Below are 27,704 nucleotides of genomic sequence, written 5' to 3'. Positions count from 1 at the left end.
TGGACATAAGAAAATATGCACCTTGTAAAGAAAGCCATCTAAGAAAGACTCGACAGGAGGGCCTTAGCTGAATTATTGGGCTGTTGAAAGATACAACTGAACGGTCTCCCTTTTACATGGAGCTTGTACCTGACATATTACTCTCAGGACTATGCTTTTTCTGTAGGAAGGAAATTGACCATGAGAGTAAAAAAATGGGTCAGGGCTTGGAAGTAAACTAAAGCCTTATGCCTAAACTATGCTCCATTGTACGATGGTGTCGCATGCTGAAAATAGCAGAACTACAAGATCGCCTCGTGTTGCATAGATCTCATCTTTTGTTGGAGCATGACGCCATTGTACTACGAAGTATAAATCAGGACTTATACATTGCTGCTACCTTTGACCCACAGATTGCCTCCACTACTGAGAACAACATTGAGCTGTATATCTAATAGCAGCATCTGTTGTTCATGGGTAAAACATGATTTGTTGACATCCCTGGTACATTGTTTCTTATTTGGGAGGGGTACTTTTAGCGGTAACTGGAAGAGTGTCCACCTCAGTGTTAAATTGGCTATTTTCTTCCAAAAGGTAAAAAAAATAATCAGAATTTGTTAAATGGTCTGAAGTAAATGTAAAGTATCCATTTTTCACAGAGGGCCTAATATTTCTACAATTGCTACAAAACCTGTGGCTAGCCAGTCATTATTTTGGGCATAAAGAAGTTGGAAGGGTAAATTTAAGTCTGATAATGATATACTGTGCATGTTCAAATCATGCATACTTTACATGAATTTAGACCATTTTCCAATTATTTGTTTTACATTTTGGAAAAAGTAGCCAATTTAACTTTGAGGTACCCACAATGTTTTGGTGTCCACTCTTCCTGTATCCCTTTTAGCACAACAGTTTTTTTTTAAATTATTTTATGAGAAGTTTTCATGGACAGAGTTGAGTTGACAATTCTCAGTTTTAAAATAAAGTGGTTTGAGTGCATGAAGCTATAGAGAGGTATTTGTAGGTGATTAATTGCATTTGGATTAACTTGGATAATTAAGAGCGAGAGAGCTATGGTGCTTTTCCCTCCTGTGGTCAAATTATGTATTTGTTTCTCTTTAATATATTTTTAAATGCCCACATTTGTTTATATCCCCTATCATCTCATAGCATTGCTATTGTTGAATTATGTACTGAACCATACGTTTTAAAGTAAAGAAAATGCGTTTGTTGCCTCAACTGGCTTTTTTTGTTTGACCTTTTTTCTAGGTAGTTTTAATCATTTTGTGTCTTCGTCTTTATTTATTTAGTAGCTTCTTTTAAGCATATTGGTGTGTTTTGGGTCAGAGGTAGAGACTGAGAGATAACTTACAAAAGCTGTCCCAATTTCACATTATGTGAATTATTAATTAATGACAATTAATAATTCATTTGAATTCCTATCAATCATATTAATGTGGGAATATTAATATTAGTGCGTTAATAATACCATAGACTGTATAAGGGTTAATACCATATAATTCCTCCGTGAGTGTCACATTAAAGTCGTTCCGCTCTTGACGTTCTTGTTTCCGGCCGGACAGATAATGATGCAACAGCAAACGCAAGTTGCCAAACATCCGCTGCATGTTGTACAAGGAGAGCAGGTTATGAAAGTTTTTTCATATTAAATTATATCACACGGATGATAACACAGATGGCATGTATTGAATGGCTTCACTAGGACCCCGTCTTCTCTCACGTCCACGGGTGTTCGGTGTTCGTTCCTCCAGGCTCTACGGCATTGTGATCAGACTGTTGTCCGGTGGAGGTGTGGTGATGGACGGCGCTGTGATGGGGCTGGTTGTAGGTCGTTCGTCTCTGGAGCGGCTGGACTTTGACAACGTGGTTCTGAAGAGGCTGCCCGTGGATCCCTGCAGGGAGCCCGGCGGCCGCCAAGTGAAGGGAGCCTGCTTCTCCAGGGTGCTCCCACAGCCCGTCACCAAGCCCAGGTACTGTGGGAACAACACATGCAGTGTGTAGCAGTGGTGGAAAGTAACTAAGTACATTTACTCAAGTATTGCACTTACTGTACTATAAGTACAATTTTGAGGTATTTTTTTTACTTTACTGGAGTATTTCTAATTTGCAGTAGGCTACTTTTACTTCTACTCCACTACATATCTCAGAGGCAAATATTGTACTTTTACTCCACTACGATTATTTTGACTTACTAGTTACTTTGCAGATATGAATTATTATATTTTAAAACATACATTAACCACTTCAGCCCTATTTTATACATGATACTATACTGATCTTGTACATCTGCTATTTTCAAACATTTTAGTTCTTTTACTTTTGGTACTTTAAGTATATTTCGATGCCACTATTTTTGTACTTTTACTCAATTACATTTGGAACACGGGCCTTTTACTTGTAACAGAGTATTGTTATGTTGTGGTATTGCTACTTTTACTTAAGTAAAATATCTGAGTACTTCTTCCACCACTGAGTGTGTAGGTTATCACCCATTCTTGATAATTGGGATTTAAAAAAAAATACTCTTCAATTATGCCGGTAAAAGATATTTTGAAAGATCAAAGTGTTGACTATTAAACCATGTAATGGGCCAACCTCCCACAGTTTATTGTTTAGATGTCAACTGAGTTGACATCTAAACAGTACTAGCTGTAGTATACAACCCTCGTAGACGTATTTATGATTCTGACGTCTTCAATCTACGACGTCAGAATCATAAATACGTCTACGAGGGTTGTATACTACAGCTAAAACAGTACAGTCATAGTGAGTAGACAATATTTTTCTCAACATTAATGAGAGTTCTCTTAATGCTAATAGAATTACACATTTTAAATCATAATTTGTATTTTGTTTGGATTTATAAGGACGTACAGAGTTGACAATTTATAATTGAACTTGAGACACATCTGATAGCAATATTATTTAATGCATTTATCAAAAAAATTGAAAGCTTATCAGAGCTTCAGCAGCTTTCTTGCCTTTTTTCTAAAACCAGGACGTGAGACAGGGGACCTTAGGATAGCTAAACCTGTTTATGCCTGATAAAATTATGTTTTTGTAGAAATCTGACGGCGTTGACAAAGAACTTGGTCTTTGGACACAACTTTGCCAGGTCATTGTTGACCTCATTGTTGACCTGGCAAAGTCATCCTAGTGTACAGGCTGATGATAGGTTCTTGGTTTATGTATGTATTAGTTATTATTAGATTACTATTTCTATGCATTTGATGTATTATCTTGTGTCCTTGCTTACTGTAAATCGCTCTGGATTAAGAGCGTTTGCTAAATGCCTAAATTGTAAACTTAAAGGGACAAAATGTTTACAAAAAAATATTTTTTAAATAAAGATGGGAATAATGATACATTACATTCTTTTTACACCTATGTTATCAATACACATGGTTAGTTTTTGTTATGCTTTTAACAACAACAAAAAATGTTCGAAGTTATGAATCCTTGTCTGAGACAAGGAGTGTTTTCTGGCAGAGTGCAAGTTTAGATTAGAAACTAGACATAAACATTGTATACATCGTATGTAATTCATATATATAAATCATTTAAAGGGCAAGACCACTTTGGTAGAGGATTGGGTTGTGTAGTTGGGTTGATGTAACTCCAAAGGTGGACTATAAATCAAAAATAATTACTCCATTGATTAGAAATTGATTGAATTCCAAATAGCTCCTCATTGACTTGCATTGTATGGTGAAACGGGTCTCAAAGTCACTCTTTTAGCCCGTAAACATTAACAAACACAAAGCTGATTCAGACAATATAAAACATCACCAACCACAGTACTGTTTATTTTTTTAATAAAAATGTTAACTTCCTGTTGATTTTACTATTTGAAGATCAGGATCTGCGGATCCAGTCCGGGTTTTCTTCTTAATAAAAATAGCAAAATCAACAGGAAGTTAAACAGTACTGGGTTTGGTGATGTTCTATATTGTCTGAATCAACTTTGTTTGTATTCTTTTATGTGCTAAAAGAGTGACTTTGAGAGCTGTTTTATCATACAATGTAAGTCATTGAGGAGCACATTTAGTATCAATTTCTAATCAATAGAGCAATTATTTGTGATATCTTGTCCACCACAACCCAAACCTCTACCAAAGTAATCTGGCCCTGGAATATATTTTCACTCAACTTTTTTTTAAATTAGTGTTGTAATAATTTGAAATATTTTGGTAGGACATGATTTGTCCCAATTCTCAAGAATGGGTGACTATATGAAATATGATTATTTATCATTGTAGTTATATACACTTAGAAGTGACTAAGTATAGTGTATAGTTTTTGCTATATGGAGCTGACTGCTGATGCCATGATGACACATTGAGGTTAGACAACACACTCCATATTTGGGCGTAGCTGCATTGGGAACTCCTTATATGCTTATGGCTGAGTCATGGTGACATGAGTGTGTCGTCAGAGGTTAATCTTGTTCAAATTACATTTTAATCACATCACATTCTAATTACATTGAATCAAATCAAAGGTTCGTGGCGGTCTCTAATGAAGCGCTGGCGTTGCTGGGGCTCAACGGGGACGAGGTGATGAGCGATCCTCTTGCACCGGGGTATCTCAGCGGCTCCAAAGTCATGCCGGGCTCGGAGCCGGCGGCCCACTGCTACTGTGGACACCAGTTCGGATCGTTTGCTGGGCAGCTGGGCGACGGGGCTGCTTGTTACCTGGGGGAGGTGAAGGCTCCTGCTCATCAGAGCCCAGAGCTGTTGCAGGAAAATCCGAGTGGCCGGTGGGAGATGCAGGTGAAGGGCGCTGGACTGACGCCTTTTTCCAGGTGAGACAAGTTGTGAGAGTGTACAACTGTAACCATAATGTACCCATTTCTTCACTCTCAGAGTGTTAATGTGTATGTGTGTGTGTGTGTATATATATATATATATATTTAAAAATATATATAAATATACATTTCAGTGTCACACCCAGTTTTGTCCTTCTCCCATCCCCAGACAAGCTGATGGCCGTAAGGTTCTGCGTTCCAGCATCAGGGAGTTTCTGTGCAGTGAGGCGATGTTTGCCCTGGGTATCCCCACCACCAGAGCAGGCTCTGTGGTGACATCTGATAGCAGAGTCGTACGGGATATTAAATACGATGGACACCCCCGCCACGAGAGATGCTCTATAGTCCTGCGCATTGCTCCCACTTTCCTCAGGTCAGTGACCGTATATCTGCAAAACCGATATATATATCGGCCAGGCCCTAGTTGTGACTCACTGTCACACTGGTATACATCCATAGCCATACGCCCGAACAGAAAAGCACTGTTTGTATGTATGACTGAGCTTGTATGTTTGTATGTATGACCTTGTGGAAACAGCAACTGCAATAGATTTTTCTTGTCATGCCTTGTATTCGGTCTACTTATTGAAGACTGGGCATTGGATCATTTTAAACGCTGGAAATTCAAATAATGTGTAAAAACAGCACCTATGTATGTTGTAATTACATAGTCAATACACTACAGTATGCACAAAATCAACTTCTTCAACTGGTGATGTCATGATTTGTCATACCCAGACAGCTGCTTTTTTTTTAGAAGTTATGGAGAAGTAGTTTTTAAAAAGCAACTGATATTATTGTTTAGGTATTAGCTAGTATGTAAATCTCTGAAGTTGTCCCTTATTTGTGCGTGCATGGTTATATATACAGGTTTGGATCCTTTGAGATTTTCAAGCAGGCTGATGAGAATACAGGCCGCCAGGGGCCCAGCTATGGACGCGATGAGATCAGAAGCCAGATGATGGATTATGTCATTGAGATGTTCTACCCTGAGATCCAGCAGAACTTCCCGGACAGGGTGGAGAGGAACGTAGCTTTCTTCAGAGAGGTAAACATCAGATTCCTCTAATGCCGCAACTCACAGCTTTCTATAAGAAAAGAAAAAGACCCAAGAGAACTCCAATTAACATTCTGCCATTGTGTCAAACATAAGTGATTATTTAAGATAAATGATTATTCTATTGATTACTTCTTCAATTACCGTAATTAAATAATCAAGACACTTAAATAAACAAAAACAAAAAAAACACACATAGTGCTATTTGTATCAGGTGTATCAGTTTCAAATTGTTTTACTCAAAGAGTGAGTGTGTGAGCTTTTAGCACCCAAGAACGGACCTTTTTATTTATGGCCAAGAACATTAGGATTCTGTTTCCTTGGTTATCTTCCAAAGCAGGTACAGTATAATGACAGCCTGACTTCAGTGCATGTGCTGAGTCACTAGGCCTTCTATTATTAGATTACCATATTAGCAAGTGAGACAGAAACCTCACCCTGGCATTTCAATACCATTATGTGTGTGTGCGCGAGAGTGAGAGAGAGAGACACAGACAGATAGACAGACAAAGAGGTTGAGTTCTCTTCTGTGATAAATAAAGGGTTTGAGATTTTTATTTTCTTGGACGTAGGCAGATAACAGTTCTCGTGTCTTGCTTGCAGGTGATGCAGCGCACTGCTCGACTTGTGGCCCAGTGGCAGTGTGTAGGCTTCTGCCACGGAGTCCTGAACACAGACAACATGAGCATCCTGGGACTCACACTGGACTATGGCCCTTATGGTTTTATGGACAGGTCTGTGTGTGTTTGTTTGAGGAGGTCACACAGTCAGAGTGGTTACATACATGTTCTGTTTTCCCTGTGCTTTTGTCTATTCTGAAGACAAAATTAACTTCCAGCAAATAAAATAAAAAAATAGATTGCATATCTACAAGCTCACAACGTGTCACGATGCTAGGTGTTGTGAGCTTGTACACTGGCTATTTTTACTGTTATACGAAAAGGATATAGGGAATAAGTGGCTAATTTAGTTGCCTTTCAGTAAAGACAGAGAACTAATACATACGCTTTATATCTCTCTCTCTCTCCTTATCCCTCCTAGGTTTGATCCAGATTTCATCTGTAATTCATCTGATAATTCGGGCCGCTACTCGTACCAGGCCCAGCCAGAGATATGCAGGTGGAACCTGGTGAAGCTGGCAGAGGCGCTGGATCCAGAGCTGCCGCCAGAGAGGGCCAAGGCTGTTGTGGCTGAATACGGGGACCTCTATAACGACTTCTACCTGGGGAACATGAGGAAGAAGTTAGGCCTGCTGACGAAAGAGGAGCCCGAGGACGAGGAGCTGATTAGGGAGCTGATGCAGACCATGCATAACACAGGTGATTGTTTTTAGCATAGCAAAGCTTTGACAAGACCATTACACGTTGTCATTCCCAAACCAGTTGAGCTCCAAGTCAGTTGAGCTCGCTGTGATTGGCTGAGACACCTCTAATGCACTATGCCATTGTCTCAAAAAATTTAGGAAGCCTTCTTTTTTGTTTCACTCAACGTCCTTCATATTTGCAATTTTGAAAAATGTCTAAAATCCCCTGAAAACGAGGCCTTGAGGCTTGTGAGGTGCAGCCGTGGTAAGCAGCCGATTTCAAGGCCAATTAAAGCCATGGGGGTGGGGTTTTGAGCTCAACTGGCTTTGGAATTGTTAGGACGCAAACCGTTACAACAGCACCACGCACCAGATATTACACAATGATTGTCAATATTTATTCTGTCTCATTCGCTCCGGTCCTCTCGTCTGTTCCCCCTACAGGAGCTGACTTTACCAACACCTTCCGCAGCCTCAGTCAAATCCCCTGCCCCGCTGAAGGTGAGGTGGAGGAGGAGATCGTCAAGCAGGCCATAGATCTCTTGTCGGTGCAGTGGGCCTCCCTAGAGGAGATCAGGGCTGCCAACAAGCTCACAATGGATCCACGGTGAGAGACTCAAGGGACCCAGTACAGAGCCCTGGGGGACTCCCCGGGGATTAAGTGGTTACGGAAATGAACCACAAAACAGCATCAGTTCTGTTTTTACAGCCTCCTGTCAAGATAGCACGTGTTGCCCCGAATGTTGGTTCAAATCCCGATCCCAACGACCTTTACTGCGTGACAATCCCCATCTCTCTCGCCCCACTTCCTGTCAGGCTACTGACTACTGTAGATATCTAATAAAGGCAGAAAAAGCCCCCCAAAAAAGATGGCACATGTTTAATTAAAACAGACTAAATCTAAATTGTTTTCAAACAATTCACTTTTGCCACCGTCTCCCCTCTTGCCAGTGAGCTGGCGATGTTGCTGTCAATGGCCCAGAGCAACCCAGCCCTCTTCCAGATGATCTCAGACAGGACAACCCTGGCCAGGCAGCTGGAGAAACTCAGCAAACTGAAGGACCTGTCGGAGAGCAGCCAGGAAGATCTGAACATCAAACAGGCAGAGGACTGGATCCAGTGGATCAGCTCTTACAGGTAGAGAAGAGGGGTGTAACAATTAATCAAACTACCGGTATACGATTTAATCGATACAAAATAAATAATCGATAATTTAATAACATACTAGACTAGAAATCGCTCCCTATTTTTTGGCATGTCATTATTGCCGAAATGGTTCAAAGCATTTAAATTTTTTAGAAAATAGCAGATCTACAAGCTCACAACGCGTCCCGATACACCATTGTGTGACGATAAATTTTGGCTTAAATGGTTAATTGATTTGTTGATATATAAAATGGTGTAATAAAAATTCGTTTTTAACGCACTTCTTGAGTATAGAATAGTATAGTATAGAATAATAGGCTAGCTAAGAAACTTAGCGATAGTTGCAGCCCTAACAGACTGGAAGAGGAAATGGGCTGTTGACTATGGCACTGTTCCATTGACTCAGTTCCCTGTTTTATCATGTGCTACAGGAAGCGTCTGGCCCGGGAGCTGGAGGGCCAGGATAACATTCAGGCTGTGCAGGAGGAGCGGGTGAGGGTGATGGATGGCACCAATCCACGTGTGGTGCTCAGAAACTACATTGCCCAGAATGCAATTGACGCCGCAGAGAGTTTAGACTTCTCTGAGGTGAGCATACAAGGATCAACTGTGTTGTTTTCTCAAATTTGCTAGGATTATGCTATGCCAATCATAGCTTGTTTCACGCGGTTAGGTGTAAACAGTGAACCACTACAGCCTTTTCACTGTCTTGTTTATTCATATTTGAATGTCAATGTACATTTGTTTTGTGAGTTTGCTGATTTACACTGCACTGGAAAATTTTTAGCACTTTACACAAGTACTGTGTGTTCTGTTTTTCTTCAAAAAAGAATCTAAAAGAGTAAGTGCAAGTAGGAGTACTGAATTCATATGCTGCTACGCTACACCTTGTCAATTCATGACCATTTTGAATGCTTCCTCATCCAAGTTGAACATGATCCCCTTTTCACTTAATCTAGATGTGCGTTTATTTCCCTTTAAGGTTTAGTGTTTATAACTGCTTTTCTTGTATCTTCGGAAGGTCCAACGGGTCCTCAAGGTTCTGGAGAAGCCGTTCTCCTCCCAGCCAGGTCTAGAGGAGCCTGTATGGGTGGGTGGAGGAGGCGGAGAGGAGCAGGCGGAGAGAGATGAGGGAGAGGAGGGACAGCTGGAGGAAGCAACCTCTTCATCCATGAGAGTCCCTCTTCCCTATACCAGCAGACCCCCTGCTTCAGCGAACGCCATCTGCGTCAGCTGATCTTCGTAATGCCTTCCTTGACATATCGCTAGCCTACCTGAAGTGATAGAGAGAGTTTATTTAGCCGGATTTATACTTAGTTGCACCAGTGTGACACTAAATTCAGGTGCAATTGTAAACTCTGTTACTTTGGCAGGCAGTGCACGGAAGGCAAGCACGAGGCAATACACTCCAAAGGCAAGCATTATCCAAGCCAAAGCAGGAGAGAATGAGTTCAGGGACATAGCTTAGAGAAAAAAAGGCATAATTAGAATGTATGAATTTCACATATATTATATCAACTTTGATTAGATGTCCTGATCCGGTTCCCTCTCTGCTTTGGGTTTGTGCTGCCTATTAATGATGACCCAGACAACCAGTCCTACAGTGACCTGTCTGTGTTTGAATAACCATGGAGAACTAACTGGATTGCCTGATGATGATGATGATATACCAAATAATTTAATGTGTGTGAGAGTTGAGCTTCTGACTGTGTGTGTGTTTTTTTTTTTAGGGCATGTATTAGAGTGAAAGGGAATGTTTGTACTCGATAGAGTAAGCCGCAATTAACACGCACAGTTAATAATCGAAACAGGAGAAAATATTTGAACATTGACATAGCAGTAGCTGTGTTCACACTAGAACACATTGTATACATGAATTAAAACGTGTTATCTCCTATATCTATCTTATGTAACTGAATGGGTTATAGTTGACACTGTGGACTCATCAAAGTCGAGAAAAATTGGAAGATTTTTTAAGATTCAATAATTTTTTTGAACGAGTGCTGTGTTATAAACGGGATGCTTTGAATTATTCTTGTTATGAAGGGAAAAATACTATATTCACATTCATTCACTAACATTATGTCATGGCCTAGAGTGACTGCTCATTTGGTCATAACGTCACATCAATGTTATTTGACATTCTTTCACACCCATCAAACTTTGCAGAAAGCAAGAATCTTGGTATGTATGAACGTGAGATGTTGAATAAATGTGTTGAGCTGTTATGAAAATAATCTTGTTGAAAACGTTTCTTTTATAAGAGCTTGCTTTAAAGATGTTGACATTAGAGTTATCTCCATTTCTCATGTTTTTTGTTTTGTATTTAGGCTAAGTAATTTATGCGTTGCATAATGTGATTGATGTAACCAAAAATACAAAGATACTTAAAAAGACCAACTTGTATTTCTCCAATATGTGGAAATACCATATAAGGCCAATTGGAAAACCTTTTAACTTGACTGATCCAGGAATGTTGTCCCCCCTCCTGATTCCTGATGGTCATGTTTATATAAATGTGTAGTTTCAGTCAGTCTTCTGGTTATAAAACTTCCGTCAACCACATGCTTTTGTATGGAATGTCTACACCCTCAGGTCTTGCTGTAGCCTACAAGTCACAGCAAGCTCCAAACACTACCCACATACAGTACATACCCACTGAAGATGTTTGTAATCATTTTTCATGTTTAAATTGATATTTGCATAATTGAATTTCTGATGTTCCACTCAAAATGCCAGAGGGCTTTAAACGTGTCCACAATTTGAATTTGGACAAGGAAAAAGCTACAATCTAGACCTTTTATTTATTCTTTATGAATAAAACGTTAATTTAATCAATCTATAGAGTAGCCTATGTTAATAGAGTGTTAATATTGGTCTAGGGATACTCTAGTTCGAATTATGAATCAATGTGCAGTTATTAAAACTACCTGCCAGTAATCAGATTACATCATTGCACATGCATGGTGCTTGTTGTTACCAAACTGTAGCATAGATACCCTAAGGCGATTGAAACTAGACAACGGTGTGTCACGGTATGGTGTTGATCACATTTCAGGAGCGTTTTCGGGAGTGGCTTTGCTTTGGTGACCTCGGGTTGCGCCCTGCTGCGCTGCGCACGCACACACACTATTACTACAGAGGGTGAACAACATAGGTAGACAATGGATGCGTAGAAAGACGGAACAGACACACATTAACCGAACAAAATAAATAAGCACCAGCGGACACTTTGACAAAAAAAATATGTCTAATCGCATCAGACCTGGATACTGTCGCCAGGAGGTGAACAAGACCACATGGGAGGTACCGGAGCGGTACCGGGACCTGAGGCAGGTGGGGACGGGAGCCTATGGCACCGTCTGGTAAGTCTGATCACTGGTTCTAAACTACTTTTTAATTTAAAAAACTAAGGGACCCTCAGTTTGGGACTTTGGGTCTTAAACTGAGGGTCCCTTAGTTTTTGGGTCCCACGGACTCCTTTAACTGCGAGATGATGGATCATGAAACCAAATGGACCCTCCTGTATAGTCTCTCGCAGTACAGACACTAAAGATAGGGTCCATTTGATTTTGGTCCTAAAACTATCAATCAATAAGATAAAGTGATACTGATGATAACAAGGTTTAAGAACAGATGGTGGCACTGCTGGATATCGGTTTTTATTGTATTGATCGAACTTCCAGTCCAGACTGCAGCAGTGAAACAAAGGAACATGTGTAGCTCTGCCTTTACTGCGCTGTGTGAGCCGAGCAGCTTAAGTTATAATCCGTTCGTACGCCGGTGTGTCGCTTGTGGATTCACAAGAACTGATTCACAACCAGAGCCGATCTTAATCTTCAAAACTACAACAACATGACATGATGCAAGCGACACCGTCGTACTATGTCTATGATGAGATACTATTTCAGCTTAAAAACACCACCAGGCTGCTTTTACTTCACTTCCTTGTATGAGCAGTGGTGGGAAAGTACTCAAGTATTATAAGTATACGGTATTTAAAAAAAAACTTTACTGGAGTATTTCCAATTTTCAGTACTTGTACTTCTACTCCACTACATCTCAGACTCGGCAAATGTTGTACTTTAACTCCACTACAATTATTTGAAAACGTTAGTTACTTTGTAGATTTTGATTATTACAAAACATACCCACTTCAGCCATTTGAAAATAACTATCTATAAGCTCACAACTCATTGCGAGCTTGTAGATCTGTTTTTTTTAATTATTATAATTATACATTCTGCATAATGACTAGTAGGCCTACTTTTTACTTTTGGTACTTTAATTACCCAAAGTTTAATTTAAGTAGTTGATACCAATACTTTTGTATTTACATTGCAGTATTGATACTTTTACTTAAAACATATGCGAGTACTTTTTCCACCACTGAGTAGTAGTAGTAGCCTAGTAGTAACACTTCACATTGACAGAAGAACCGTTCACATGCACATATATGTGCTTTTGAAGACTGCATCGAGATAGTTTTGCATAATAATTGACCATTATGTGATCTGTAATTGTGTTTACACGAACATTTACACACAAATGAGCGTTAGCAGCTGTGCCTTGTTTTTATTCTGCAGCCACTTGTTTCAGTCCATTAGCGCCACCTTGCGTGGTTCACAGTATGAGGTCAGTGTTGCCAGATTTTGCGAGAGAAATAAGTCACCAGTTCTATGAAAACAAGCCCAAAAGAAACAACTATAGGCCACCTGAGCACTTATAAACATCGGCTATTTGAAAATAGCCGATCTTCAAGCTCACCGCGACGCGTTGTGATTTTTTCCAAAAAATCTTGGGGGGAAAAAAGTGACCAAAAAAAAAATTGAAACATTTTAACAACACAAATCTGGTACGGCGGGGGTCCCTGGCACAAAATGTTTTCAGATGGGGGGTCCGTGGTCAAATTCAAATTAATTTGGGGGTCCTCGATATGAATGTTTGAGAACCACTGGTTTATAAACAACACTAGTAAGGAAGCCCATAAGCGGACATGGCAACCCTGTCACTGTGAGTTCCTCATCTGCTCATCAATGATTAACATCGTGGGCGTGTCCTTTTAGAGCTGCAATCCGGAACTTATTGGAATGAATACAACATTATTTTAACCAATCTGTATGGTAGAGTTACTAGAGCACATGTATACTAAACGTGGTTCTCAAACCTTTTCATGTCAAAGACCCCCAAATTGATTTGTATTTGGCCGTGGACCCCCATCTGAAAATATGTTGTGCCAGGGACCCCTATCATGCAAGATTTGTGATGTGACGTTAAAATGTTTCCAAAAATATTCAAAATGTTCAATAATTGTTCAAGGTTTGAAAATAGCAGATCTACAAGCTCTCACGCATTTTCAAATAGCCTATGTTGGATTCAAGTGGTTAAACTGGTGCTATAAATTGTTTGTGCATTGTTTTAACTAAGGCCAAGTTCTTGTCAACCAGCAGTTATATCCTATAATCTTATTCACTTGAAATTACTACAATTAAAAAATTATCCAACGTCAGCTTCACTTTATTGTCATATCACACGTTTTTTTACAGGTGTAAAATATTTTTAGTGCAAGCTATAAAGTTATCCAATACAATTCTAACAAGATGTTATATCACTGTCACCAATATGAATCTGTTTTTCTTGTACCATTATGAGTCGTTCTCAAAGTGGGGTCCGTTGACCCCCAGGGGTCCTTGAGGAGCAGTTTAATGACATTATTTCAAAAATAGCTGGCAGTGGTAGAGCAATTCTTTTTTTACATTTTTGCCTATGACATAGATCATGGGTTTTCAACTGGTGGTCCGTGGACCACTGGTGGTCCGTGAAGGTATTGCATGTGGTCCCTGACCCTGACCATGCATTTAGTAGGAAAGTGAAGATTTGTATTATATTAATGTTGTCTGTTACTTGGAAGTCGGATGTCAAGAACTTAGAATTAGAATTTCAAGGGAAACTGTACCTGTTTACCTGGTTGACTCATCATTAGTAGGAAATGTGCCCATATCAATTGGATGTGCTTGCTCATACATATGTTGCAATGAATCAGTTAACATGAGTTTAATATGGAAGGTTAAGAGAACAGAATAGGGGCAACCATGGGAAAGGAATGGATCAGTGGTTCTCAATCTTTTCTGAGCTCTGGACCACTAGCATATCTTAGTTAAATAATGACTGTTAAAGGGCAAGACCACTTTGGTAGAGGTTTGGGTTGTGTAGTTACCTTGCCATGATGTAACTCCAAAGGTGGGCAAGAAATAAAAAATAATTGCTCCATTGATTAGAAATTGATAATTCAAAATATGCTCCTCATTGACTTACATTGTACGGTAAAACAGCTCTCAAAGTCACTATTTTAGCACATAAACAAACGCAAACAAAGTTGATTCAAACAATATAGAACATCACCAAACCCAGTACTGTTGTTTTTTTTTATAAAAATGTCAACTTCCTGTTGATTTTGCCATTTTCAATAAGTAGAAAACCTGGAATGGATTTGCGGATCCGGATCCAGATCTTCAAATAGTAAAATCAATAGGAAGTTGACAGTTTTATTAAAAAAACAAACAGTACTGGGTTTGGTGATGCTCTATATTGTCTGAATCAGATATGTTTGGGTTCATTTATGTGCTAAAAGAGTGACTTTGAGAGCTGTTTTACCGTACAATGTAAGTCAATGAGGAGCATATTTTGAATTATCAATTTCTAATCAATGGAGCAATTATTTTTTATTTCTTGCCCACCTTTGGAGTTACATCCTGGCAAGGTAACTACACAACCCAAACCTCTACCAAAGTGGTCTTACCCTTTAAGGGCTTGATTTAATTCACCTCGAATTAACAAATTAAATTAAGGCCTTAACAGTCATTATTTAATTTCAAGCTTTTCCCCCCACACCACGCCCATATCCCCCCTCCCAACACAACAGTGGTCCCCAGGTTGATTCTCAGTCAGGGTGGTGGTCCCTGGTTCATAATCAGTTGAAAACCCATGACATAGATAGATGCTGTTGATAATATCCCACGGGGGAATTTCAGTCGCCCAGAGGCAGCACAGCAGTTAAGAGTTACAGAGTTACAGGGGCAGAGTAAGGAAAGTGCTGTTGTACACCACAATACAAAGGCAAGACAAACAATAAGATAATACAGATACAACAGTATACAATAGTACATGCACAGAATAGGGACGCCAGGTAAAGGTGGTTAATTTCACCTGCTAGAACAGGGGTTTTCAACAGGTGGTCTGTGGACCACTGGTGGTCCGTATAAAGGTATTGCATGTGGTCCCTGACCATGCATTTTGTCATTTATATTTATTCCACGGAACAGTGCATTACTGGTGACCTATGACGACGTGTCAATGTTGTCTGTTAGTGGGAAGTCGGAGGTCAAGAACTTCCACAGAAAAGGGAGTTAGAATCTCAAGAAGGATGCCTGATTGAGTCATCATTATTAGGAAATATGCCCATATAATCGCATGTGTCTGCTCACGCATGCATAAGATACAAATCAGTATATCAGTTAACATGAGTTTAATGGAAGTTAGGATAAAGTAAGAGAACAGAATAAGGGTAACCGTGGGTGTTAGTGAGGGTTAAAGGAAAGGACTGTATATGGACTGGTTTCTACTGGCTGGCTGGTTCGGCTTCCCCACTTCACCCAGGGGTGTCGATTAGAACACAGGACAGACAACTTCTCTCATTTATGGGTTTTACTGAAGACTTGAATGAGCACAGTACAGTACAACACTTGTGGGTGTGGGTGTGTGTGGTTTTCTGCAACCATACAGAAAGTAAATAATTACAATTACAGCAGTCAATATCACATCAATCTGACAACAGCATCATGCTTGCATCCTGGACATCATGAACTACTGTAGGCTACATACATTCATAATGACATAAAACATATCATTCTGACAATGCTTAGCAAAGCAGCATGCATACAACTTATCAGACTTAACTATGAATTAGGCCTAAATGCCCATTGTTCAAAGACACATGTGATGTCATACAACACACACAGTGGAACATAAACAATAGGGCCTACACATTATGGAATAAACATCAGCATTTCAGTCACTTGAAACTAATGTACTTATAATGAAATAACTTCCATTCTCTTGGTTACAATGAAATCAAAGCACTTGAATATTGATACCTTCATACTACTGTCAACTGCATTTACCACGTGCACAAACATTACAAACAGGACATCAAAAGGCACATTTAACACACAAATGAACAGCATTTAACTAGGAAACACAGGACTTACATTTGCATGAACGCACACAAACTCCAAGTGAATTCGAGCACAATGTCTTAATATGACACACTTCTGACCGTCTGAACAGTCAGAGCAACTTGTCTGATGTGAACTGGACACTCTTCTTATCTGACTGATGCAAGAGGACAAGAAGGGAAAAGTCTCGTTCTCTAAATTACCCACAGGTGCGTTCATTAATTAACCGCAGGTGCGAGCAAGCAGGATTAGGGTCATGATGACCTGTGCACACCCTTAACGAGCACACACACTTAACTCTCTCACTGGCAGCCTTTTGTACAGTGGGATAGGAATAGATCAGTGGTTATCAACCTTTTTTTTTATTAGCTCTGGACCACCCGCATATTTCAGTTAAATAATGCCTCTGCTTGATATAACTTGTTGCACGTAATATCGTGCAACGAATTCAATCAAGCCCTTAACAGTCATTATTTAATTTCAAGCTTTTTCTCCTACACCACGACTATTCATTCAAATAATATTTTCTTACATTTGATGGACATATTATAAAAAAATATTTTAATACATTTAAAAAATGTATTTTATTCATGTATTTACATTTTAAAACATTTCCCCATGGACCACCTGCAGGTCTAATTATGCCATGGACCACTAGTAGGCCTAGTCTGTGGACCATTGGTTGAGAAACAGTGGGATGCATAGACATGGGATGCATAGCAAGTGTTACCAAAGCACTAATCTTAGCTCATATCCCCATCCAACACAACAGTGGTCCCCAGGTTGATTCTTAGTCAGGGTGGTGGTCCCTGGTTCACAATCAGTTGAAAACCCCTGAGCTGAAAGGTAATTCGATGAGAGACTATACTGTATAAGAATGACTTTTCTGGTGGGTTTCCCTCTGCCCACCTACAGTGTAGTACAGTTGTAGAATTCTGTACTAAATCTTATCTTAACAACTTAGATCTTCTCTTATGGGGTTCCCTGGCTCAAAATCTTTTCAAATGGCTTAATGTCCACGGCCTAAAACGTATCAATTTGGGGGACCTTGACATGAAAATATTTGAGAACCATTGTGTTAATTAAATAACAATTTTCATATCGGGGTCCCTATAGGAGAGAATCATTTGAAATCACCCGGTCAACTTGGTGGTCCATGACATGAATCTGTTTGAATGAAAACCCCAGAGCTACAACACAATAATCCTATGACTCAGACTGTGGCAGTCGGTAATAAAGTGCATGAATTCCTTAGACGAGTTCTTCAAGTCAAGAACGACCATAGTTTAAAAGCACTTGACATGAGCGAACCTGCAGGCTATGTTTGTTTGTCTTCCGCTACTCATAGGTTGCCTGTAGCACATGGGCTAAACGAAGGAAGAATATATAGGGCAGCGGGTTCGGTTCCCAAGCTTTTCTGGGACAGAGCCAACTTGGAAAAAATGGAAAGCGTTTGCAGGCCACCCCGGCCCACACAGGTTGGGAATTGCTGCTCTAACTGTGCCTTACTGGCACAGTTATTCAACATGAGCCTGAGGCTCATGTTGAAAAAAACATCTTAGCATTTAGATTTCATCAAAAATAATTTACATAATTATTAACATTTTTATTTGATGGAGGTTTTGAGCCCTTGCATGATGTGCCTGCACTCGGTCAGGCAACGATGAATGCCGGGGTGATAATTGATTTTTTTTAATGTATGTCTGCTTCCAGCTCAGCTGTGGATTCTAGAACAAAAGCCAAAGTAGCGATCAAGAAGCTTCACCGGCCCTTCCAGTCTGAGCTCTTTGCCAAGAGGGCCTACAGAGAGCTGAGGCTTCTAAAACACATGAAGCATGAAAATGTGAGTCTCACAGTGGGATCTTAGTTCAGCGGTCCAGGGAAAAGGATCAAAGCTTTAGACAATTTGCTGTTATGATTGTGCTACATTTCTGTTGAATTTTAATTATAATGTCTAATTATCTGATGTCTTATTCATGTTATTTGCACAAAAAAATGCCCTGTAATTGTAAAAGTGATGTTGCTTTATTATATACAATTTGTCTCTGGGTCAGGTCATTGGCCTATTAGATGTGTTCACTGCTGATCTCTCTCTGGACAGATTTAACGATTTGTAAGTACAAATTGTGTTTCCGTCACTGCAACACACACAAAGATTTAATTCCTTATGACATACTGTCCTTACACATATTGTGAAACCATCTTAAAGTTAGCACCAGCTGGCTGAAGATGGATACTCTTTGTAGCCTTTGTAGCTCCTGAATTATAATGCGTGTATTTTCCTTATTCAGTTATCTGGTAATGCCCTTCATGGGGACTGACCTGGGGAAACTCATGAAGCTACAGAGGCTCTCAGAAGACAAAGTTCAGTACCTGGTGTATCAGATGCTCAAAGGGTTAAAGGTGGGGAACTCTGATGTCTGCTCTCGCACAAATGTGATATAGTTGAATTAGCTTTTGATGATTCAATCCCTGTTCTATATTCTTTTCCTACAGTACATTCATTCTGCTGGTATAATTCACAGGGTAAGTAGCCTTGGTAATTAATTCCAACATTTGCGTGTTTGCATGTCTTGTGTCTGCATTGGCACATAGCCTCCCTTTTTACGTGGTACTTGTGTTTAATTGTGAAAATGACAGCTTCCTCATTTACACAGTGACACTAACTAGAATAGCCTTGATGTTTTTCGGTACTGATTGATTCATTGAATATTTTATTGACAGTTTAAGAGTACAGCAGTATATTAAAAAAACACAAAAAGCCAAAGACCAAACATTCAACGTCTAGACGAGCAACAACACAACAAACAAACAGCACAAAAAGACATTAAGAAAATATGCAGAAATATGCAGTTCAATCAATTCATGTTGACATACAGATCTGTTTATTCTTGATCTCAGTTAATCGTTTTGTATGGACTCTTGCAGGACCTCAAACCAGGGAATCTTGCCATCAACCAAGACTGTGAGCTCAAGGTACGGTGATTAAACATGATCCTGCACACTCTCAGTGGTCTGCTAACACAATCACCTCTCCATGCATCAAGGTATCATTTGAACACTTTACTTGTGATGTCATAGCTGACAAATTGACAGCTCTTCAAAGGGCAACCGTGCAGATTTTTTAACCTGAATCCCATTGTTCTATTGCGGGGAAGGACATGTGAAAATCTGACTCTTGTCTCCACTAGTCCATGTAAAACAATGCATAGAGATGCACTGTAGGCTGATTTAAGATTGACCTGTGCCTTGGGATTGAGCTCTCTGCACTCAACACACGAGGAAGTGTTATATGTCAGATTTCCATTATGTCCTTTTCACAAAAGAATGATAGATTTCATGTTAAACATCGGTTGGTTGTCCTTCACATTTAAACGTCTCCTTCCAAAGTTGCTACAGATGTATGGTATCAGTGGAGTGTTAACCACTTCCACTTTAACCCACTTTAACGCTGCCATCCAATTTTGTCACGACATGTGAGTTTGTAGATTGTCTAGTTAAAAACATTTGGGGAAACGTTTCAAAGCATTTTGGTTGTGACTATATGCGTGCATTACCGGATCTCTCCCTCACAGTCGTCTCAACTCATCACACCTGCATATGAGTGTTGTTTCTTGAGAGCAAACCCTGAAATCACGATTTTTGTTTCTTCATGCCCCGTCAGATCCTGGACTTTGGTCTGGCACGGCAGGCAGACATTGAGATGACGGGATACGTTGTAACTCGCTGGTACAGAGCTCCAGAAGTCATCCTCAGTTGGATGCATTACACTCAAACCGGTAATCATCTGCTATGTGCTGCTATATGACACGGACATGTTTTGTCCAAATGACCTACGTGAGCTTTTGAAGTCGGCTATTCTTGGATCAACTTTATTTTGTAAACTATTTATTATAGAGCAGAATAATTAGATGTTGTGTTCACACTAGCAGCGAAAAAGCGACAGGCTACAAGCCATTTTCAATGGAAGCTAGCAACATGAACAAACTGATGCCCGATGCTTGTCGCTGTGTGACAAGCTATGTCAAATAAAAGTTGAGCTTTTTTCAGGTCTCCAGTGGCACAGTGAAGCGTTAATCAAGTTTTAGTTTCAACATTTCCACTCCCCTTCTCTCTCAGTCTACACAATTCCGGCTATTAATGGGGAAAAAACTAATTCTTGCCGTTAGCCAGTTCCCTGTTCTTTTTAAACCAAACCTTTATATTTAACTTTATGTCTTTCTTGCTCATTCCACACACACGCATGCTTGATGACCACGCTTGGCCGTTATGTAGTTTTTGTCGCTGCTAATGTGAGCACATCATTAGGAAGTGACTTGAAGGAGGAAGCCCAATACGTTTCCTAGTCCAGTTTAATACACCTTGGACTACACTGTAGTGCATAAATGAGAATTGGCATTTTCTACTTCCAGGTCCAATTAAGGCATACAATTTGAAGCAGAGTTGCTGAAAAGCTGTCAGCCAAACAATTTGTGCTAGTGAAAGCAGAGTGCAGCCTTAATGATTAGCCACTAGGTGGTGCTCTTTTATCACCATGCTGAGTGTTACTGTTCAATTACTGTACATTTATTAAAGGTATGTTTACACTGTTTCTACAGAGCGTCATTTGTCAGTGCGCTCATTTTGCAGAGTAGAGCGATTTTCGAATGGAAGTTGAAGTCTGTTTCTGTCTATCTTGCCCCCCCCCCCCCCCCATTTTTAGCTTTTTCAGCAGAAAAGGTGTTCTTGGTTGTGCATTTTATTTTTCATAAGAGGCGGAGAGTATGATCACACCCTAAGAGTGCAGCTCAAAGTGTGAAATGTCTATTGTGTGTGTTAACAACATCATGTGGGCTGTTTCCCCCTCAGTGGACATCTGGTCTGTGGGCTGCATCATGGCAGAGATGCTGCAGGGGAAACCTCTGTTTAAAGGCAATGACCGTATCCTTTTATCAACCTGTCCCTTTGCTACTGGCATCATCATATGGTGTTTAGAAGGGTCTGTACAATCATTGTCAATTTGTGTGTGTGTGTGTGTGTGTGTGTGTGTGTGTGTGTGTGTGTGTGTGTGTGTGTGTGTGTGTGTGTGTGTGTGTGTGTGTGTGTGTGTGTGTGTGTGTCTGTGTGTGTGTGTGTGTAAAACACAGTATGAAACAGATACAGAAGAAAGAGATACAACTAAGAATACAAATTATAATATTGATAAACGGGTAGTAATGTACAGAGATATAATGTATGTATCTTTTCATTTGAATTTGGGTAATGGCTATTAGTCATAGGTCTGTACTTCTAGAATGTTGTTTTCCGAAACAACTTGTAGTTATTAAAATAATTTTGGCTACTCTTGTGTGTGTGGGAACCTTGACCCCCTGCCTGTGGCTTAGACCTTGATCAGCTTACTGAGATCATGAAGATCACGGGGACGCCCACTCAGGAATTCATCAGCAAATTAGAATCTCAGGATGTGAGTTTAGCACATGATATCACAACACATTAAGCAGATTCATACTTAATAGCGTTTAAATAATTACATTATTTAATAAAAAAATATCAACATTTAGAAAGAATTGTTCAGTCTCTATCAATGTTTGGGATGATTTTACAGGCAGAGGGAACAAGGCAGTTCAATACTCTGGTTGAATCAACATGACACCTTATGCACTGTTCCAGTAACCACATTAAGCCGTCAAATCAGACTAAATTATATTATTCATCAGATGGAAATTTGTTTACTGCCAAGGAGTAAAATTTAGTTTTAGTGCAACTTGACACATGGATCTAATTTGCTTCATATTGCATCCTATGCACTGTGACTATTACATGTGTACGACACGTTGTCTATACTGAAATTGTATATAGTAAAGTCCTAGGGCACACATGCAGACTAACACACGTTTTATTAACCGAAACTGGATGACAAAATTGTTTTATTCTTCTCTCAGGCCAAAGGCTATATCAAAAGTCTCCCCAAAGTGGAGAAGAAAGACCTTCACCAAGTGTTTTCCAAAGTGAACTCGCAGGGTAGGACATTCTTAAGTCTTTATTTGTTTTAAAACAAAGATAATTAGGGATGCAACAGGTAATTGAACTATTTGAATTAATCGATGATACAAAAATAATTAACAATTGATCATTTAATGAAATAATCCATAATAATCTATCCCTATGTTGGGCATGCTATTAGGTGCAAAGCTTAAATGTTTTCCCCTCAAAAAGGGAAAAAATATGTGAAAATTGACGATCTACAAGCTCACAACATGTCACATCGCGACACTTGAGCTTGTAGATCATTTGTAAATAATGCTTAAGAGGCTAATTAATTTGTTGATCCTTCCTTCCCCAGCCGTGACTGTGCTGGAGCGCATGTTACTGCTGGACCCGGCCAGCAGGGTGACGGCAGCGGACGCTCTGACGCTGCCCTACTTCTCAGAGTTCAGAGAGCCAGAGGAGGAGACGGAGGCCCAGCCCTACGACCACTCGCTAGACAACACTGACCTGCCCCTGGACCAGTGGAAACGTAAGCCCTGCCACAAGGAATTACATACAACCATTACATACTTACTGATCGCAATTATTCAAGATAATCACAATTATTTTCCATTCATCTGTATAGAATTAATCTGTTAGAAAATGGCGATAGCTAAATAGCTGCTCACATCGGGTCGCATTGCGACACGTTGTGGGCTCCCAGTCTGAACATAAGGGCTCATAAGCCCCATTTATACTTAACCCATTAAAACCGGGAAAGCATCTGGGTCATTTTAGATTTTTTTTTTTCCAGAAAACTCTTAGGATACAGAACAGTGGTTTAGAACAGTAGTTCTCAAAAAAAATAGTTTTACAAGCTCACAGTTTTGTACTGCAAGCTTGTACATCTGCTATTTTGGAGCATTTCTGAAAAATGTGTTTTGGTTTATTACCACAAATCTTCTCTTCTGGGGGTCCCTGGCACAAAAAAAAATCAGATGGGGGTCCACGGCCAAATGCACATCATTTCGGGGGTCCTTGGCATGAAACAGTTTGAGAACTACTGATGTAGAAGGCATTTGTAGAATCCGCAGACTGGTGGCAGTGCGTCCTTTGCAGATACGAAAGTTACTTGTCCACAAGCTGCAATGCCACAGGGAATCATGGGGACAGTAGTGATCTTCAGCGAGATGGAAACAACCATAGGTACCCAGTGAAGAAGGTAGAAGAAACCAGAAAGTATAAGATGGTAGACAACATGGCAGAAACCTTTTGAAGAGAGGCTGTGCAAACTAGTCAGGAGTTCATTTATTTACGGTAGGTAGAAAATGTCCCATTACACAGCGAAGTATGTGAGCAATGCCTCTTGCGTTGTAGCCTACATACTTAATGCGTACAAAACTGGAGTATATTGAGACCTATAGATGTTAATGTACAAACTAAGTACAAGGCATATTTAGACCGGGAACCCCTATACGTTACTATACCTTTCAATCCAGGAACCCCCTTTGGCAGTGGTGTGTTCTAGGTTTTTTCGGAGGGTTATACGATAATTATTCCCTGCACGACATGTGTGATACGCTATCGCGTTTTCAATGGCTGAAATGGTTATTAGACTGTATACGCTTTTTTCCAAAGAAATCTGCACTGTATACGGCATATACAGCGTAACACGGTAGAACACACCACTGCCTTTTCGGGTAGTTGTTGCTATGTACAGTATATAGCTTTATATATATATATATATATATATATATATATATATATATATATTCTTTTTTTTTTTTTTTCCAGAAAACAAATAAGGTGTTTTTAGAATCGGCCTCAGGTCTAAATGGATTAACTCCAATACTGTAAAAATGTACCTGAATAATGGACACAACTTCTCTCTCTCTCTCTCTCTCTCTCTCTCTCTCTCTCTCTCTCTCTCTCTCTCTCTCTCTCTCTCTCTCTCTCTCTCTCATATAGGTCACACCTTCACAGAGATTTTGTCCTTCAAACCAGTTCAGCTGGAGACCAGGGAAACCTCACTGTAAGGGGGGAGGGGGGGGGTTGCAGGCTTGTGTTAGGACGCCTAATCAGCATTTAGTTTTGTGCATTGAACGTTGAGTTGAAATAACTACATTGATGATTAGGCTCACTTAACAACCTGTGAAACCAATACATTTTAATATCAATATGCTGTTGTAGTTTTAATTTCCTGAAATGGCTGGTATTATGTGACAGATATAGGCATAGACATAAATACTGTAGGTAGACGGCTGGATGCCTCAATGGCCACCGGGCCGCATGTCAGCACCACCAACATATTATGTAGCTTGCCATAACTCGACTGGGAGAAATGGGCCTGAGTTGTGTCCAATCCGAGCGTGTACAGCACTCTCTCTGGGAACACTCATTACAACCAAACAATGGCAGAGTTTTGCTATTCAACCTTTTGGAAAAATTGCTATGTTTATATTTATGCCAACAAAGTCACCAAAAAGAATGCCGCAAGTCGTATTGCGGTAATCTCTCTCTCTCTCTCTCTCGTACACAGACAGCGGTTGGACGGTGCATTTTTCACCCCTTTGCCTAAGCTGAAATCTGCACTTAAACTGCAAGGCTGCGTGGCTGTGTTGTTGAACACATACACAGCTTAACGTTGGGAAAGTTACACGACTCACCCGCCCAGGTGATGGCAATAATAGTAATCACTGTAATGGTAACACAATTTTTTATTTAACCAGGTATCCTAGATCATAACATAACTACATGTTTGACATTTGTAACAAACCAAACCGTGTAGAAATTGGTTGAGAATCCAGCGAGTTATGAGGATTTTAATAGTGGAGAGACCTCCTGCTTCAACAGACATACATGCTGTGGAGAGACCTCCTGCTTCAACAGACATGCATGAGGCATACATGCATTAGGAGGCACGACCCTCCCTACCAAATATGTCCGTCGGCCAATGTGGTATCAACGTTTCTATATCTATGGGTATAGGGGTCGTAAATGCCCCTACCTGGCACATAATACCAACCCTTTTTCTATGTTCATGGGCATGTTTCATATTGTTGCTGTCGGGCAGAAACCTTGTTTATTTTTTTGTAAATTAACGCCGTACTCGATCATACATACTACAGCGTCATACAAAAGCATCAAAAGTAGCAGATCTACAAGCTCGAAACGTGTCTCGAAACCTGGCGTGAAACGACGCGTTTTGAGCTTGTCGATCTGCTACTTTAGCTATTTTTGAATTCGAATTCTGAAAAGTAACTGTTTTGGACATACTGTATGAGGTTTCCACCCGACAGAGACGATAATAAGGTTTCTCTGGTTTGTCTATGCATTTGTGCCTTCTTGCATTCCAATATCTTGCTTCCTGGATGAAGCAATAGTTATTTTCTTTCCAGATGTCTTGCAAATCATGTACAGTACAGTACATGAGTAGAGTACATCATGTTGCATAACAATATTGCACAATTCTTCATTAAAGGTGCTGTAAGTGATTATTTGTATTAATTTTCCCCCTTTTTTCTAAAATGCTTAAGATGTAAATGATGATAATAATCATTGCTATGATACAGTGTTTGTTCAGTAACAGGGGGAGATCCCCGTTACTGAACAAACACACTATAACAATGATTACTAGGGGAATATAGAGCTATTTGGCACACACACACACACACACACACACACACACCCACACACACACACACACACACACACACACACACACACACACACACACACACACACACACACACACACACACACACATACACATACACATACACATACACATACACATACACATCACTTACACCACCTTGAAGTAGGGCACACGTTACTTTTGTGACGGTACACTGTAGTTGCTTTTGAAATCAACACAAGGTTATTACAGGGATGGTGTACTGTACACATTTGGGCATTATATACATGTGTTATATACTGTACGCAACAGTTAATCAAATAATTGATTCGTGAAAATAGCCAATCTACAAGATCACACCACGCTGCGTTGTGAGCTTTCAGATCAGCTACTGTATGTTCACTATTTTTGCATGACACCGTTGTGCGACAAAGTATAACACATGGCTTAAATGGTTAATCAGACTAAAAGATTTGATTTGTGTGCATGGGGATCTCATCTTAAACAAGCTCAGTGCTTAATGAGTCTTCCAGTTTAGTAGACCTTGTATTGTGAATTTGTACTTCCATGTACTGTTGTTCTCATGTCTTACTAAATAAAGTACATCAATCAATCAATCAATCAAACGATTTGGTCAATTAAAAAAACACGCTTCTCGATTATTCGATTATTAATCGAAAAAGATTATAAACACAATAATCACTTAGATAATCGGTAGTTGCAGCCCTACAGTCATTTACAGTTTACCTCATATCTCTATATTTTAACTTTTTATGTTTTTTCAATGCCCTACTTTGTCATACTACGGTGTCATACAAAAGTAGCAAAAATAGCTGATCTACAAGCTCAAAACGCTATGTGACACGTTTTGAGCTTGTAGATCAGCTATTTTTGCAATTTTTTTATTTGAATCCTGAAAAGTAACAGTTTTGGAGGTTTCCACCCGACAGAGACGATATAAAATTTAACTGAAATCAGTAACGGCAACATTTTGTACGTAATATCTTCAGCATTGGCATGCTATTTTACTTGAGTTTCTAGGGACTAGACTGGCCTGTTTGCGTACTGTACAGTACTGTATGTGTTTACTTGCAACATGTACTTTTATTTGCAACATGATCATTTCTACCTACAACACCAGTGAATCTAAGAGCACAATCACTGACAATAAGGTACGGGCAAAGCTGCTTTTTACATTTTCTTTTAAAACGAAAGTGTAAATCAAAGTTTCTTATTTTTATTTCTTTTACTTTTTTTGCACAAAACACATTGTGTTTTTCTTGTAGAATACTGTTATATATATATGTTTTTAATACTGGGTATGCTTTTTATTATTAAAGATTGATTAACTACAGCTATGCTCTTTATCTTTCACCTAACTGAACGGATTCTATTACAGCTATGATGGTGGTGATTTGAAATTCTTGTTTTATAGTGCAATCAACTGGTTCACCGTGTATTACTTGCAATTTACATTACGTTGTCTTTCTAGATGACTGATGATTATTCAACTAGATTTGTGTTACACAGATTAAAGGTAAGACTAAGTGGCAGCTCACAAAACAAACTAATAA

At 39.6% G+C, this 27,704-nt stretch overlaps 2 protein-coding genes across 2 annotated transcripts; both read left to right on the top strand.

The window, feature by feature from the left end:
• The first annotated feature begins 1,582 nt into the window (after positions 1-1,582).
• selenoo1 (selenoprotein O1) lies at positions 1,583-10,713 on the top strand. The gene is made up of 10 exons (XM_080437156.1): positions 1,583-1,970; positions 4,502-4,804; positions 4,977-5,180; positions 5,678-5,855; positions 6,468-6,598; positions 6,906-7,183; positions 7,612-7,774; positions 8,119-8,304; positions 8,745-8,901; positions 9,335-10,713. Exons 1-10 carry the CDS (start codon positions 1,690-1,692, stop codon positions 9,548-9,550), a joined length of 2,097 nt encoding a protein of 698 aa, XP_080293282.1. The 5' UTR covers positions 1,583-1,689; the 3' UTR covers positions 9,551-10,713.
• A 739-nt stretch (positions 10,714-11,452) lies between these two features.
• Positions 11,453-26,288, top strand: mapk12a (mitogen-activated protein kinase 12a). Its single transcript, XM_080436753.1, has 13 exons — positions 11,453-11,678; positions 18,261-18,390; positions 18,602-18,660; positions 18,839-18,950; positions 19,044-19,073; positions 19,476-19,523; positions 20,212-20,326; positions 21,396-21,467; positions 21,911-21,990; positions 22,469-22,547; positions 22,870-23,043; positions 24,462-24,533; positions 24,630-26,288. Exons 1-12 carry the CDS (start codon positions 11,560-11,562, stop codon positions 24,527-24,529), a joined length of 1,086 nt encoding a protein of 361 aa, XP_080292879.1. The 5' UTR covers positions 11,453-11,559; the 3' UTR covers positions 24,530-24,533; positions 24,630-26,288.
• Positions 26,289-27,704: the final 1,416 nt, after the last annotated feature.

The sequence above is a fragment of the Gymnoscopelus braueri genome (genome assembly GCF_963280865.1).
Source record: "Gymnoscopelus braueri genome assembly, chromosome: 9".
Taxonomy (NCBI): Eukaryota; Metazoa; Chordata; class Actinopteri; order Myctophiformes; family Myctophidae; genus Gymnoscopelus; species Gymnoscopelus braueri.
Note: the sequence above shows the minus strand (reverse complement) of the source record. Positions and strands in the feature narration are given on the sequence as shown.